This window comes from Chiloscyllium plagiosum, unplaced genomic scaffold (genome assembly GCF_037043375.1).
Source record: "Chiloscyllium plagiosum isolate Xiang-an unplaced genomic scaffold, Cpla_swu_hap1 HiC_scaffold_24, whole genome shotgun sequence".
In the NCBI taxonomy this organism is placed as follows: Eukaryota; Metazoa; Chordata; class Chondrichthyes; order Orectolobiformes; family Hemiscylliidae; genus Chiloscyllium; species Chiloscyllium plagiosum.
The window spans coordinates 36846034-36863025 of record NW_028270162.1 but is presented as its reverse complement, the minus strand read 5'-3'; the positions used below and the strand labels follow the sequence as shown (position 1 = coordinate 36863025).

Here is a 16992-nt window from a genome sequence, read left to right as displayed (position 1 = left end):
TGGAATGAAATGTAATTGAGGACAAAAAACATGAATCATAGCAATGGTTTAGATGAATCCTGATGAGACCTTTATCCAAGAGTAGATTTACTGCACATTTATATTGGAGCAGAACTGTTATCCATCATTGCTTAGTGTATTACTTAATTAGCATGAAGCACCATTAGAACAGAAACTCCACAGAAATGCTACAATTATCCCTCCTCCACCCAGGGAATCTTACAAGAAAAAAACAGATTGTTCTATTTGAAAGTATTGTACCAGATTATATAGGGCAACAATATACAGCAGCATAGCTAGAAACATAAGATATATTGTAAATGTGTTTCTGATTCTAGCTGTCAGAGTTATAGACATGTATTTAACAGTAAGTGTATACTGCGGGAATAGATTTTAAATATAAGGTGCTTAATTGAAAGCAGGCTTTTGACTTTTAAAATATGATATCTCAATGGACTTCTTTTATCTCCGCTGTTTCATCTTCATCTTATTAAAAGATCTGCTGCCACTTTATTGAGACTTGTGATCGTTTTTGTGTTTATTGTGGAAATTCTCAGTGCTTAGTCGATAGTCTGTAGGTTACCTGTATAATAGACACACTCATCCCATCCGGACTTTTGCCAGGCTGCATCCCGTGTTTCCTGTCTGGATGCAAGGTCTTTGTAAGCTAGAGTTGATTGGGGACATAAAAGGAAAAATAAAATTAAGCATTTTTATTAATTGTCAATTCTGATTGGTTTTGGTTGGCTAAGGAAGGAGAACCTATTTTCACCAACTGTTGGTAACCAGAAGATGCACATTTAAGTTTATTGCCAAAAGAACCAGAGGGAAATAAGAACACGTTTTGTTTTAATAAGGCAAATTCATAACACATGAAATACACCAACTAAAATGCTGTTGGATGTAGGTTTATTATTAACTTTCAAAAGAAAATTGGATGTATTCCCGAGAAGGAAAGACACAATATGATAAATTATATACCACAGAAGGAAGCTATTCTATGAATTTATTCCAACTTTCCAAGGTTTAGCAATGAACAAATAAAGCCCTGTGAATTCTATCATGTCAATAAATCATATAATACTTTAATAATTTAAGTCAGCTTGTGTGACAAAGATAATTCTCTACAATCCAAACAGTTAAAATCAATAATTGCACTAACTAGGATCATATTCATTTATTGAAAGGAGTTTGAGAAATTAAATATCTGATTCAATCAGAGCAATAACAATCCATTATGAAACTGTTTACCACAAGGATGGATACAGTTTTCAATTTATTGCTCCAGTATTAAAACAATTTGATGTTTTTTCAACTGATCCACAACTCCAAGTTATGTGCTGGGGTGGCAAATTTAAAACCTACCCCAAATTCACAAAGATTTTTGAGAAACGTCATTTTATTCAACTTACCCCAAAGGTGATGCACCACGTACAGGTCACCAACCAGTGAAAAGAATCCACCGACAGCTTCATTGTTTTCCTGCCGGAATCGGATTGCTCGCGCCCTGAGGACAGTCAGAAAATTTAAATAGTTTTAAAAACAACTAAAGTTGCAGTATCTATCATCCTAGTCATGTATGAGACAAAGTAAATGCAGGAAGGATTTCCTGATGGTAGGGAATCTAGAGCCAGGGCTCACAGTCTAAGGATACAGAGTAAAGCATTTAGGATTGAGAGGAGGAGAAATTTATTTCACTAAGAGAGTGGTGAACTTGTCAAATTCTCTGTCACAGAAAGCTGTTGAGGCTACGACACTGAATGTTTTCAAGATGATGTTAGATATAGCTCTTGTGGCGAAAGGGATCAAAGGGCAAGGGGACAAAGTGGGAATCGGGCAATGAGTTGGACAATCTGCCACAATCATGTTGAACGGCGAAGCAGACTCGAAGGGCTGAATGGCTACTCCTAATCTTATTTTCTATGTTTCTACGAAGTGATTGTTGGCATATCATATTGTGAAGGAAAGGGGATGATGTGTTTCTTATTAGTTATTTCCAATTATACTTTATTCATAATGTGCTGCATATCATTTCCCATCTACAATCTCTTCCTGCTCTCGTGCAAAAAAAAATTATGATTTAGAAAGGAATTGCAAATGAATAATGTTAGTGTTTGGACAAAGCGACAATTAATGAACAACTAAATATACAGCCAAGCAGTACAGAACAACGTTTCCAGTGATTGTGCCAATGAAAGAAATGCACTAGTAAAACCACATTTGCAGCAGTATTTAGAACTGGCCATCTTGTTGCAAAAATCATATATAAATATTGAAAAGAGTGCAGAGACAAACAATATGTCAAATGCACAAAGGATGGGCTAGGATGAAACATGAGAGATCAAACCAAACCCATCAGCATGGATTTTAACAATGTTGCACATGGCAGCCGAGAATTATAGGTTTATGAGATCCAACGGAAAGTGGCATGTTAAATCCAAAACTGGCCAGTGTCAGGAAACAGAGGATTATGGCCAATTGGTGGTTTTGTGACTGGAGGCTACTTCCAGTGGGATTCTACAGGGTGATGTACTGGGTAAAAAATGAGCATTTCAAACTAAGCTGGGGAAGGAAGGTCGGTGAACATAAATTTAAATGGAAAGAAGAAATACCACAATAAAATCTTATTTCTGGACTCATGTTACATGAGATACTAAATCATGAGTGAGATTCAAAGTGGATGCTGAAATATGAGGCTGATGTTGTTAAAAGGACAGGGACTGATACACTGAATCATCTTTCTCCTGCTTCATTTTTAAGTTGTTGAAAACTGGCTTGTGGAGGCCATGGTTTTGGTTAAGGGAGGAAGTGGGGAAGCAAAGCAAAGAGGGGAAACAAATTATACGTGATTGAGCATTTTAAATTTAATTTTGTTAATATTCATTCACGGTTGTTGGTGAACATCCCTAGTGGCTCTTGAGGATGTGGTCAAGAACAACCTTCTTGAACTGCTGCAGTCCATGCGGTTCCAGTATTCCCACAGCACTGTTAGCAAGGAGGCTTCAGGATTCTGATCCCATCACAATGAAGGAAAGGCAATATAACTCCATATCCAGGACACTGTGACTTGGAGGGGAACCTGTAGGTGGAGCTGTTTCCATTTGTCTGTTGCCCTTGTCCCTCTTAGTTGTAAAGGTCAAAACAACCTTTGTACCAGAGCTGTCATGACGCATGGTGAAGGGTGAATAGGTTCTAGCAGGCTGCTTTGAATGGACAGTGTTCAGCTTCCTGATTGTGGCACTCATCCAGGCAATTAATACAAGTACAAATCAAAGAATTGCAGATGCTGGAAATCTAAAACGTAAACAAAAATTGCTGAAGAAAACTCAACATCCCTGGCAGCACCCACGGAGAGAGAAACAGAGTTAGCATTTCAAATCCAGTGACCCTTCTTCAGAATTAGTACAAGTATATTGCCAAATGTTCCACAATTGGGTTGGAGGGACTCAAAGGAAGATTTGAAGGCACAGAAATGCCATTTCAGAAGGAGGTTTCAAGACAGATTTTGAAAGTAATGGAGGGGCTTTGGGAAAGAAGTTTTCTGCTATTCTCGGAGAGAGATCTTCAGTGAGTCAGCGTGCAATTTTAAATGAGTACTCCAAATAATTCACAGTATGTGAGACACTTGGAGATTGTAAGATGTTCACCCACTCATTAATCAATGAACTACAAAACAGCCTCAACAACTGAGAACTTTGAATATTATCAAACCAAAATAATTAACATTTATGTCTTTTTCAATAAATCTCATTAGGCAATACTGATCACATGACTGTACAAACAGTAACAGTTACACAATCTCAGTAGCCAGCTTTTGTCACGTGACTATTTATACAATTGTTTGCACGACCTCATTGGTTGTTACCAAGGCCTTGCCTGATATGATTGTTCCAATAGCTATGGAGTAATGCGGTTACAGGCAGGCCAGACAGGTTTAGAATTTTTGTGGCTTTTGTTTCCATCGTTTTGGCAGCTGACTCATTCATAAACACGGACAGGAATTTAAGCTTCACAGAGAACTTAAAATATAGAGACACTCCCAAAGTGACCTTTCACTTCAGGACTGTACTTTGGCCTAGCTCAATCTCTGCAGCACCGTGCAAATAGGAAGACCTGTCTGAGCTCCACAATCCTGGCAGCAGCTTGCTGTGTTTCATTCAGCTACAGCTGCTTTGCTCCCTTTCCCTTCGACTCTTGAACTCAGTCAGGGAAATTGACAAATGGGACTGCAGACAGTGCGTGCGTTGCTTTCTAGCATGACTTGGAATTTTAAACAGACTCACAAGCCAGCTCAAAGAAAGCCACTGACTCAGTTGATGTTCTGATTTGTTCAATAAATCAGCCGATGTGACTTTGGCAATCAGCAAGTGTTCTCCACGAGTTGAAAAATAGCATTCTGAAATAGTTTTTCGATTTGACAGATCATTTGTTCCACTTTTGGCAATGAGAAAAGTTCGGGCAACACAGAATCCCTACAGTGTGGGAGCAGGTCATTCAGTGGTCCCAGCCAGACCACCCTATCCCTGTAATCCTGTATTTCCTCTGACTAATCCACCCAATCTACGCATCCCTGGGCAATTTAGCATGGCCATTCCACTTAACCTGCACATCTCAGGACTGTGGGAAGAAACCAGAGCACCTGGAGGAAACCCACACAGATACAGGAAGACTATCTGGGGATTATCTGTCTATACTCCCAGCAGCAAACACATGACACGTTTCTTCAGAAACCCACCTGGATCCTGCTGGAATTCTAGCAAGAAACTGATGGAATTCCTTCTGGAACTTCAACCCCAATGTTTCAAATCAAACTCTGTGAGGATATAATGCAAAAGGCTCTTTGCTTTGTACCCACTAACTGAAACAGTCACGAGTAAACAACAACAAAAAGAAATTTATTTATTTACTTGGTGTGGCTGAGGGGCAGAGATTCAGAGTAATTGATTCATAATGAATCTATGAATTTAATATGACCATTGGAAGTCCTCTAATTCCAGAAAAAGGAAATGATTGGTCTTTATTAGAGATACGAAAGAGTATTTGAGTAACAAAGATTTCCAGTCTCTACACGTTGCAAGAAATATTGCGTAAAGAGGCATTTCGTGTTCCAAGGCTTGCTTACTCCTCAAGTTCACTGAAAATTAACTTACATGGCGTGGTTCAATTTTCTTCTTCCAGCCATACATATGTGCTGAGTCTATTCACAAAGATTACGTATATATACATACATATATATATTATGTATGTACATAATCCATAGTGTTATAGGATTAAAATGCATGAAGCAATGCATTCTTTTTGCAGGAGGGACTGTCTTACGGAGGAGGGGTTGAGCAGTTTGGGCCTCTACTCATTGGAATTTGAAAGAACGAGAAATGAGACATACACGATACTTAGAGGCCTTGACAGGATCGATGCAGAAAAGTTTCCCCTGAAAGCGAGTGTGGGACACAGGGCAAAATCTCAGGGAATGGGGTCACACGTATAAGATCGAGATGGGGATGAGTTTCTTCACTCAGGGATAGTGAATCAGCGGAATTCTTTACTACTGAGGGCTGTCTGGGATGGATTGTTAAATATATTCGAGGCAGAGATAAACAGATTTTTAATCAGTAGAGGAGTCAAGGGTTATGGGAAAAGACAGGAAGGTGAACAGTTAATCAGATCAGCCATGGACTCACTTAAATGGCACTGCAGACCTGGTGAGCTGAATGAGTCTATTTCCGTTCTTACGTTGTGTGGAGATATACAATTAGGATCTGTTTAATGAATTTATACATTTTTCAATAGGTTATAGTGGGATAATAAAAATGGCATTCATACAATTAAGATCAGAGATTTCATCATTTTAAAACTGAAGTGAAAATGTACAGAATTTCCTTTCCCTTCAAGACTTACCTCTTTCAATGTTTCAAAAACTGATTTAAGAACTGTAGCGCACCAGTGTAACTTCAAACAACTGTAAGAAACTGAGTAACACTGACTGAAAGCAGCTTTAAATTTGACAGACATGCTAAAATGATTGATACACTGGGGAGATTACCCGCAGACAAACCCAGGAATAATGGTTATGTTGCTGGCAGAGAAATGTGGAGAATGGACAATGGTAGGAAACTTAAATTCCAATTCTAAGATGGCATCTGGAGGTTGTAACTTAAAACGTTAACAACTAAATCTGAAATAAATGCTAATGTCAGTAATTCTGGGTGGAATTTTGTGCCCTGTGATAGTTTTGATGGCAGGAAGGTAGGCAGGTGGGATTCTTGGGAAGCAGTGGTAGTGTCCCTACCTTTGGTTCAAGTCCCACCTGCCCTGGAAGTGTGTCATAATACTTTCAAACAATTTAATTTTAAACAAAAGATGAATGGGACAGCTGGTCTTGATGCAAGCATTGATCACATCAAAGGAATATTCCCCTCCACCAAGTCAGTCCTACAATATCCACCTCAATAACAGCTGGGGAAATGGGGCAAAGTTAGGTGGGCTGTCCCACAAATTAGTCAAGGAATAACCTAACACAGTCATACTTTCAATTATATTTCAGCCAGAAGCCTAATTCCTCTCACACGCGCCGTGGCAACGTCTGTTGCATTGATGTTAGCACATTGGTCTACCACCAAGGAAGGAATTACCCTGTGTAGCTTCAACATTGAAACTTAAATTGGAGATGCCGGTGTTGGACTGGGGTATACAAAGTTAAAAATCACACAACATCAGGTTATACTCCAACAGGTTTATTTGGAAGTACTGATGAAGGAGTAGCGTTCCGAAAGCTAGTGCTCCCAAATAAACCTATTTGACTATACCCTAAATCCTATGAATTCTCATGGGCAAGGAAACCCTTCATTTAGCTGGTGAATCATAGCTCATCCATTTTGAACACTATTTGGGCCCAAAATGTCCTCTGGTTGGTAAACTTCAATGTTAATAATTAAGAGTAGCTCAGTAGCAACACTACTGTCTTTTGCTGAAGACATACGAGATCAGAGAAATAGGAAAAGAATAGGCCTCTCAGCCTCAAATATTCCTAACCTCAATGCTGGCATAGCCAACAGCATGAGTTCAAAAGATAAGATGATTGCGTTTGCATATTCATTTACAATTGAAACTGTGTTGGAATATTCGTTTGCAATCATCTTCATCCAGAAATGCTCAACAGATGTTCATCAATACTAGCTTACAATCAATTCAAGTCACTCCATGTGATATCAAGAAACGACTGAGGGCACTGGATACAGCAAAAGCTGTAAGTTTGAAAAAGTTCTGGTTGAAGACTTGTATTTCAAAACTGGACACACTCCTAAACAAGCTATTCCAGCGCAGTTACAACATTGGCACCGTCTGACAATGTGGAAAATTGTCCACACATGCCCTGTCCATAAAAAGCAGAGGAAATACCATCCCATCCAATCTCCTCTCAATCATCAGCAAAATGATGCTTGGTGTTGTCAGAAATATTACCAAGTTGCAATAACTCACCGATATTCTGATTGGATTTCACTAGGGCCACTTGCTGCAGATCACATAATTGCGTTGATGAAGACATTGATGAAAAGGTTGAATTTTACAGGTAGGCTGCAAGTCCTTGACATCAATATGATATTTGGCCAAGTGTGGTAAAGAGTTCTAGTATTGGGGAATGTTCTTGGGATCTGCTTTCCATTGACTGCATAAATACATTGAACTTGTGGTTGCTGGAGGCTAATCTTCCCAGTTCCAGGAGTTCCTCACAATAGCACCTTTGGCCCCTCAACAGTCATTGGGTGCTTCATTGGTGATCTTCTCTCCATCATGATTGGAGATGTTAGCTCTAGACTGCAATGTTCTTTTTGTGATTAATTCATAAATCATGCCCACATGCAGACAGAGTTGAACCATATTCAGACTTGAGCTGATTAGTGACACCTAACATTTGTGTCACACAAGTGGCAGGCAATGATCACCTCAAAACACGAGAGAATTTAACCGCCCACTAATGGTATTCAACAGCATTGCTATCGTGGAATCCACTGATCATAAATATTCTGAAAGTTATGATTGACTAGGAACTTAACTGGACCAGCTCTATAGATACTGTGGCCCAAACAGGCCAAAGGGTGGGAATTTTGCAGCAAGTAACTCACTCCCTGACACTACCATCTACAAAAACCTAAGTCTGCTGTGTTCTCAAATATTTCCTACTCGTGTAGAAGAGTGCGGTTCAGACAGAACTCAAGAAGCTCAACACTATCCAGGATAACCTGGCTCCCATATTTAGAATTGGGTGTCCAGCATTTTGTTTTGTACTCCAACTTTATCATTCACACCATCCTACCAGTGCTAAACCATAAAGGAGTGTGAATCGTATTCAAGATGCAAGGTAGAACCCACCAAGACAGCTTTGACTGCTTCTTCCAAATCTATAACCTCTACCACCTAGAGTGGGAAGGACAGTGGATGCATGGGAATATTACTAAATCGTCTCCAAGTCACATAATATCCTGAATTGGAATCCTGTTGTCATTTCTTCATTGTTGCTCGATCAAAATCCTGAAACTTCTTATTTAACATTAGCATAGCTGTACCTCTAGTGATGACAGCTGTCGCAGAAGGTGTGTCACGATCACTTTCTTAAGCGTAGTAAAGGACAGGTAAGAAATGTTGACCTTTGCAGTAACACCATCGTTTCAAGAATTAATTTTCACAATCTTCAATGACCACAGGGTGTTAGCTTTTATTGGTATAGGGATTGAGTTTCTGAACCATGAGATCATGCTCCAGTTGTTAAAAACTCTGGTGTGGCCACATTTGCAGTATTGCGTACAGTTCTGGTCACTGCATTATAGGAAGGATGTGGAAGCTTTAGAAAGGGTTCAGAGGAGATTTACAGGATGTTGCCTGGCAGTGGGGCAGGGTTGGGGGGGGGGGGGGGGGGGGGGGGGGTGGGAGGGCAAGGTCTTACGAGGAAAGGCTAAGGGATTTGAGGCTGTTTTTGTTATAGCAAAGAAGGCGCCTTCATTGAGACTTAAGATAGGGTGGACAGTAACAGCCTTTTTCCTTGGAAGGTGATGGCTAGCACAAAGGGACATAGCTTTAAATTGAGGGACAATAGATATAGGACAGATGTCAAAGGTAGTTTCTTTACTCAGAGAAGTAGGTGCATGGAACACATTGCCTGCACCAGTAGACTCGCCAACTTTAAGGGCATTTAAATGGTCATTGGACAAGAATCGAATAGTGTAGGTTAGATGGGCTTCCATAATTGGTCCCATAGGTCAGCACAACATTGAGGGCCGAAGGGCCTGTACTACACTGTAATGTTCTATATTCTATTCTATGTTCACCTGTTTACAAATCATTTTGATGAATTGAAAAATGTTCCAATTTTCGATGATACCAAACTGATTGTTCAGGCCTATGACTCACTTTTGCATCAGTTTGGAACAAGTTGCTGGTGTTGCAATTAGATTTGTCAAATTTCAATATTCCAATAATGTCAAATAACACTTACAATTCATTCAAGTTTAATAGAGCAAACAGTCACTTACCAGTTGTTACCCCATTCAATCATGGTCCCTGGCTAAAAAAAAAAAGGGGAAAAATAAATCATCGTTCACATTAGATTCACTGAACAACTGGTTGTTGCTAGAATAAAGTAAATCACTTTAATTATTTTAAGCAACTAATGTACTGAGTTCTAGTAATAAAAGTAAAATCTATTTGCTCCAAACTCATAAATTAGAAAGGTATCACTGAAACTTACAGCTAAGAAATAGCACATACATTCAGCTTGTCAAACTCCTAATAAATTCAGTTTTTTTTGATGGTTTGCTTTGTACATACAAGTGTATCAATGCTCAAAATACACAAGGTTGTTGGGCAAGTATCACAAGTTCTCCTTTTCGCAGTTTCAAAATGAAGTAATGGTTCGTTGTTAGAAAATACTTCCCCATCACCCTCCTAAACCCTATCACTAAGATTTCTTGTTAAAATGCTGCAGCATTTCTGATTCACCTTTTGAAACCTGTGACATGAGAGAGTGATCAGGAGAAAGTGTTTCCAAGTTCCCCACGTGCTGATTTCTTCCAGTGGGAGAGACTGAGTGCAGAGTTACAGATTCTCAAACAAAAATGGGACCACAAAAAAGGTATGATTCGCCCCAAGTCAGTGTCGTAGTGAGGCAGGCGGAGACTAACATCCAGATGTGTGTGTTATTAGATACAGATTGAGATGGAGAAAGCAAATATTGCTTTAAAGGGAAGCAGCCAACTCAGCTCCATTACCCGACTGAAATCCCATCTCAAATTCAGTTTAGTGGTGCACCTCTAACAAAATACAACTGTATTTGTGGAAATGTCACGTAAATTGCACCACAATGTGTTCTATGAAGTAAAATTTCAGTCGAAGGATATTGTTTCATTTTCAGGTAGTTTATTATAACTGGTTGGTGACAGGACATTCAGGAAATTCCCAGGCACAGAATATGACAGTTCTCTGTAATAGTTCTCTGGAACAGCTATCCATTCCGTTTGCTTTAACTCCAGTGCTAATATTAACCAGATATGGAACAGTACATTCTCTCTTAGAGTGATCTACCTTTAAGTAATATGTCCTGAGTTCATAAATATTAGGTCCCAGTCTTGGTAATGGTTCATTCCAAAAACTGAATTCCAAGAGCAACTGGTTTTTACGAGACAACAACATCTTGCTCCTCTCTTTTCGATATTCCAAATATTCCTGAAATATATGGAAAACAATCATCCAAAGTCATAAAACTGGACACTAATAATCAGTGGGATTAAATGGGAATTATGTGAGAGACAATCTCAAAACTACCAATAAATTGATGAAAATAAAACAGTAGTCTTAGATAACAGCAACTTGTATTTATTTAAGTAACATTTCAACTTAACAAAACATCCCAAAGCAGACCAGTGAAGTGAAATGAGACATCAGGTGGTGCTAGTGGCTGGATGGCTGGTTTGCGATGCACAGTGATACCTACAGCATGGGTTCAATTCTGTCACCAGCTAAGGTTACCATGCAGATCCCACATGGTCAACCTCACTACTAACCAGAGATGTGGTGACCCTCGGGTTAAACCACTGCCAGCCATTTCTCTCTCTCTAATGTGAGAGTAGTCCTCTGGGATAATGGCGGGCAGGGATAATAGCCAAATTAGGCAAGCTGATTGGAGGACAGGGTATCTGCGGAGTTTTGAAGGAGGCAACAAGACAGCCGAGTTTTAAGAAAAGTATCGTGGTGTTAAGGCCAGAGTGGCTGGAGAGGAACAATGGAATAAATTATACACCAGTGCACTGACAGGTTTGTAAATGCAGGCAGGTGACTTCTACCACCTAACCAACCTATCTGACATTTCTTGGGGTGTGGGGAAGGTGCTGGGTGGCCCATCTGCTTTTAGACCCATTGAGGCCACTAGTAGTGCATTCGCTGCTATGTAAAGGCCTCATCTCACCACTGATAGGATATTTTAGTCACAATGGGAGGGGGAGGAGGAAAGGGAGGCCCCTGACAGGCAGGATGTCCAATTCCAGGCTCTCTGGACGCTTCAAAAGTGGGATGCTTGAACTCCCGGTAGTGGCCACTGCTCCCAGTTGGCACTGGTGTGACTACAGAGCTGTCGACCAATCCAAATGGGGTGAGCAATGCTCTAAGGCAGGACTTCCTTGTGAAAAAGCTGTGGAAGACCAGCCTTAAAACAATTAATTCTACATCCTGCAATAAATCACTGCACGACAGCCGTCAGGGTTTGAGGAGGGCTGGTGAGGTAAGGGGTGAGATGACGTTTCTATAGAATCCAGAATAATGTTTCAGATAATCATCAGGCCTTTGCTGGCACTTAAGCAGGATTCCAGAGGATGGGAAGGATAATGTCACGGACAAAAAACCTGAATGAGGGAATGGATTTGAGTGTTGGGGCAATCAAATGGAAGTTGTGAAGGACAAGTGCACATAAGGAGATCAAGATTTCCTGGGGTAGTGTGGAATGGTTCAGTCTAATACAGATGATTTTACAGATGAGAATTTTAGTGATGAATAAGAGCTGAGGAGAGGGTAGTGGCAGGATGGGGGTCAGGGGAGGAGTAAGTGTGGTGGTTGGTGAAGAGGAGATAGCAATCAACAAATCTTGGTGGTTGAGATGTGGAGTTTGAAGTTCAGGTAAGAATGAAACAACCACCAATAATGAAGCCCAAGTGAGCAGTCAAAGAGAGCAATGAAACCAAAGACCTTCAGTGCCCTCCAATGTTTTGGTACTTAGCAATGGAAAGTTCATTCATGACTGAATATGCTACAAGCAGTTGGACAGAACACTGATGGAATTAAGGATAGTAATACAGAAATAGAGTTGAGTGTCAATATACAAATGGTGACTGACCCTATACGTAATGGATGTCATCACAAATGGGCAGCATGTATAGGAGGAATTGTGGCCAAAAGCGAAACATTGGACATGCCTGAGGAGAAGCCATTGTAGACCAGAAGCAGATGTGCCTTCTGCATTAGAGCAGGGCACTGGGAAGCAAGCTGAGAACAATCATGAAGATGAAATGACGGAGGGCAATGGAGTTCTCACTTGTATCAATTGATGCAGTGAGGTTCAGGAGGATAAAGCTGTCCTCAGCAGCAGTGATGTCTGGTTGTCTGAAATTTGTTTAAAAACGACAGTCATTTCTAACCTTTACATTATATAACCTTATATCTTACAGTCATAGAAGATACACAAAACGCAGGTCACGTTAGCATAAGTATATTTGTCTGAACCTAATCTTCTTCCAAATACCCAGATGCTCAATTATACACCACTGAGTAGAAAAATATAAGCACGTGTACAGACTAATGTTGGCTGTGTAAAATGAAACTAAATTTAACTGTCTGAGGCTGGATGACTTAGGGATTGGCTTTCATCTATTACCTTATTCTGTAATAGCTTCTCCATAGCATCTGTCAAAGCAGGATAACCACCAGAAAACCGCCACAAATGCACTGTGCAAAATAAAAATGACAAATTTGCCGTGTACACAAAAAAAGGTGTTACAGTATGAAAGAAAAAAATTGGTAAGACTCAGTAATAAATTATATGCCACGGGCATTTTGAGGACTTCCTTCACAACAATGAATTTTGCTGAGGTAGAGTAGCAGACTGCTCATGTCACTGTGTTAGTAATCCACAGGTCTGGACTACCCATGTGGAGAACTGAGTTCAAATCCCACCGTAGCAGCTAGGGAATTCTATTAATTAAATACAGTTGGAATAAAACAATTTATATTCATAAACGGGATCATAAAATGGCTAGAGTATCATAAAAACCTGGTTCACCATGCCTTTTGTGACAGCCCAGTGAAGGAACAGCCTGACACAGTCATACTCACCACATTTTACCTTAAACTAATGTCCCAGAATCCTGGCTCTCCTAATAAATACCCTGTTCATCTTAGCTCATCAGCAGGATAGATCCATTAGAGACGGTAGCAAGCTGTTATATAGCCTGGAGGGAATGACCTTGGGAGTCTTCTACATTGACTACTCCACCTGATGGTCTCTTATGATATTAGGTAAAGCTCTGTGTTGAAACTGCCTGTGAATTCTCAGCTATTTCCTTCCTCAGCTGATGAATCAGTACTCACCTATGTTGAACGCCACTTCAAAGAAGTCATGAGGGTGGCAAGGGCAGTGAATGTGTTCTGTGTGGGGACTTCACATCCATCACCAACTGGGACTCAGTAGCACAACTGCTGACTGTGCCCTGAAGGCCATATTTACAGACAGACCCAATGGCAGTTGGAGAGACAATCAATACAAGGGGAAAATCTACTCAACTTTGTCCTCAGGAACCTCCCTTTTGCTGCTGCACACCTCATGTCAGCACTGGAGGTAGTAGTCAGTGCAAATATGTACAAGGAACAAGAGTAGGCCTCCAGGTCCTGCTCCACTATTCCAATAGATCATGGTTGGTCTGATGTTAACCTCAACTCTACATTCCTATTTATTCCATATAATCTTTCACCTCTTGGCAATCAAGAATCAATCCATATCTGCCTTAAAAATATTTAATATTTTCAGGAAGGAAATTCCAAAGATTCATACCTTCTGAGAGAATCTTTTGCATCAGCTGTTTTAAATGATTCTCCCAAAACGGGAAAAATCCTTTTGACCTTCACTCATCAAGTCCCCTCAGGGTTTTATATATTTCAATTAAGTAACCTCCGACACTTCTAAACTCCAGAGGATACAAGCCCAGCCTGTCTGCTTTATGAGGAAAGGCTAACCTGTTCATTCCAGGTATAACCTAGTAAGCACAGACCTCAGAGACTTCACACTGAGGACACATTCCAACGTGTTGTGTGACTTTGTGCTAAATGGAATATATTCAAAACAGAGCTGGCTGTTCAAAATTGGGCATGTTTTAGATACTACAGGTCAAAACCAACAGTAAGCCACATCGCTACAGAAGGCTGTGGAGGCCAGGTCATTGTGTATGTGTAAGACTGAGACAGATAGGTTCTTGAGTATCATGGGATCAGGGTGGGAGAATGGGGTTGAGAAACCTATTAGCCATGATTGAATGGCGGAGCACATATGATGGGCTAAATGGCCTAATTTCTGCTCTTATGTCTTATGGTCTTAGAACTGAACTCAAACAGAAATTGTAACCTCATAACTTCGCATTTCCATCAGCAGACCAACCCTGGTTCAATGAGTCCAAGAGACAGCATCCATTATTGCAGGAGCTCCTCACAACAATGCTATAGATTCAACTATTTTCAGCCATTTTAACAATGACTTTCTCTCCATCATAATGTCATAAGTGAGTGGTACTTGCCAATGATTGAGTAATGTTCAATACCAATTACATCTCTTGAGATAATGGAGCATGCTGCATTGGCACAAAGCTAGACATAGACAAAACCTAAACTTGGGCTGACAGTGGCAAATCACGTTCACATCCACAGAGTGCCAGATAGTAATCTTCACCAACAAAGGATAATATAAATATCTCCTCTTCATGTTCAACAGTATTAGCGTTCATTAGCAGAGGGATTGAATTCAAGAGTCGTGAAGTGATGTTGCAACTGTACAGGACTTTGGTTAGGCCACATTTGGAGTACTGTGTGCAGTTCTGGTCGCCTCACTTTAGGAAAGATGTGGAAGCTTTGGAGAGGGTGCAGAGAAGATTTACCAGGATGTTGCCTGGAATGGAGAATAGGTCATACGAGGATAGGTTGAGAGTGCTAGGCCTTTTCTCGTTGGAACAGCGAAGGATGAGGGGTGACTTGATAGAGGTTTATAAGATGATCAGAGGAATAGATAGAGTAGACAGTCAGAGACTTTTTCCCCAGGTGCAACAGAGTGTTACAAGGGGACATAAATTTAAGGTGAAGGGTGGAAGGTATAGGGGAGATGTCAGAGTCAGAATCTTAGGTGACCTTTAAGCGGCAATTGGATAGGTACATGGATGGGTGCTTAAGCTAGGACAAATGTTTGGCACAACATCGTGGGCCGAAGGGCCTGTTCTGTGCTGTATTGTTCTATGTTCTATCGACAGCCTGGGAGTCACCATTAACGGAAAAGTTAACTGGACAAGCCATATCAATATTGTTGCAAAGTGTGGTGCTGGAAAAGCACAGTAGGTCAGGCAGCATGTGAGCAATAGGAGAGTCAATGTTTTGGGCAGAAGCCCTTCACCAGGTATGTGGAGTGGAGATAAATAGGAGGGTGAGGATGGGGATGGGGCTGGGAGAAAGGTAGCTGGGCAGGCAATAGGTAGGTGGAGGTGGGGGGTGATTGTGATAGGTCAGTGGGGAGGGTAGAGTGGATAGGTGGGAAGGAAGATGGACAGGTAGGACAGGTCAAGAGGGCAGTGCCGAGTTGAATCTGGGATGAGGTGGGGGAGGGGAGATGAGGAAACTGGTGAAATTGATGTTGATGCCGTGTAGTTGGAGGATCCCAAGGTGGAAGATGAGGCGTTCTTCCTTCAGGCGTGGGGTGGCTAGGCGGCCCAGGACTTACATGTCCTTGGTGAAGTGGGAGGGGGAGTTGAAGTGGTTGGCCACAGGACGGCGGGGTTGTCTGGTGCGTGTGTCCCAGAGATGTTCCCTGAAACACTCCGCGAGTTCATAGAAGAATCATAGAATCCTTCCAGTGTGGATACAGGCCCTTTGGCTCAACAAGTCCACACCGACCCTCTGAAGAGTAACCCACCCAGACCCATTCCCCTACCCTATATGTACCCCTGACTAATGCACCTAACCTATACATTCCTGAACACTATGATCAATTTAGCTTGGCTAATTCACCTAACCAGCACATCTTTGGATTGTGGGAGGACACTGGAGCACCTGGAGGAAACCCACACAGACAGAGGGAGAATTGACCACACAGACAGTCTCCAAAATTGAACCCGGATCCCTGGCGCTGTGAGGCAACAAAGCTAACCACTGAGCCACCATGCCGCCTAGTTGGCATCCTGTTCCTCAGTGTACAGGAGACTACATCCAGAGCAACGGACACAGTAGATGAAGTGTTTGGATGTGCAGGGACTTTCCCTCCATCTTCCTATTTATCTCTCAGCCCCCTTCCTCCCGCCCCACATTCCTGATGAAGGGCTCATGCCCAAAACGTTGACTCTCCTGCTCCTTGGATGCTGCCTGACCCACACCACACTTTCCAACTCTGACTGTCCGGCATCTGCAGTCTTCATTTTCTCCATAATCAATACTGTGGCTACAAGAGAAGCTCAAAGCCTGGGAATTCTGCAATGAGTAACTCAACTTCTGACTCTTCAAAGTCTGACCATTATATACAAGGCATAAAAATCAGACAAGTAATGGAAGGCTCGCCACTTGCCTGGATGAGTGCAGCTCAAGAAGCACCCAAGAAGCTTGACACCATCTGGGACAAAGCAGCCCACTTGATCGGTACCATATCCACCACCTTAAACTTCACTCTCTTCACCAACTGTCCACATCCACAAGATGCACTGCAGCTACTCA

The 16992-nt window shown here is 41.3% G+C and overlaps 1 protein-coding gene and 1 long non-coding RNA gene across 2 annotated transcripts in view; one reads left to right on the top strand and one right to left on the bottom strand.

Annotated features, from left to right (window-relative positions):
• LOC148145395 (uncharacterized) overlaps positions 1 to 16992 on the top strand; it is a 64106-nt gene that overhangs the window by 19898 nt on the left and 27216 nt on the right. The window lies entirely within an intron of this gene.
• nipsnap1 (nipsnap homolog 1 (C. elegans)) overlaps positions 1 to 16992 on the bottom strand; it is a 39347-nt gene that overhangs the window by 3189 nt on the left and 19166 nt on the right. The window contains exons 5-9 of the mRNA XM_088000089.1: positions 12914 to 12984; positions 10576 to 10716; positions 9528 to 9559; positions 1413 to 1507; positions 584 to 667 (exon numbers count right to left, since the gene is read on the bottom strand). Of these exons, the coding sequence (XP_087856215.1) occupies positions 584 to 667; positions 1413 to 1507; positions 9528 to 9559; positions 10576 to 10716; positions 12914 to 12984 (423 nt within the window). The remainder of the gene's footprint in view (positions 1 to 583; positions 668 to 1412; positions 1508 to 9527; positions 9560 to 10575; positions 10717 to 12913; positions 12985 to 16992) is intronic.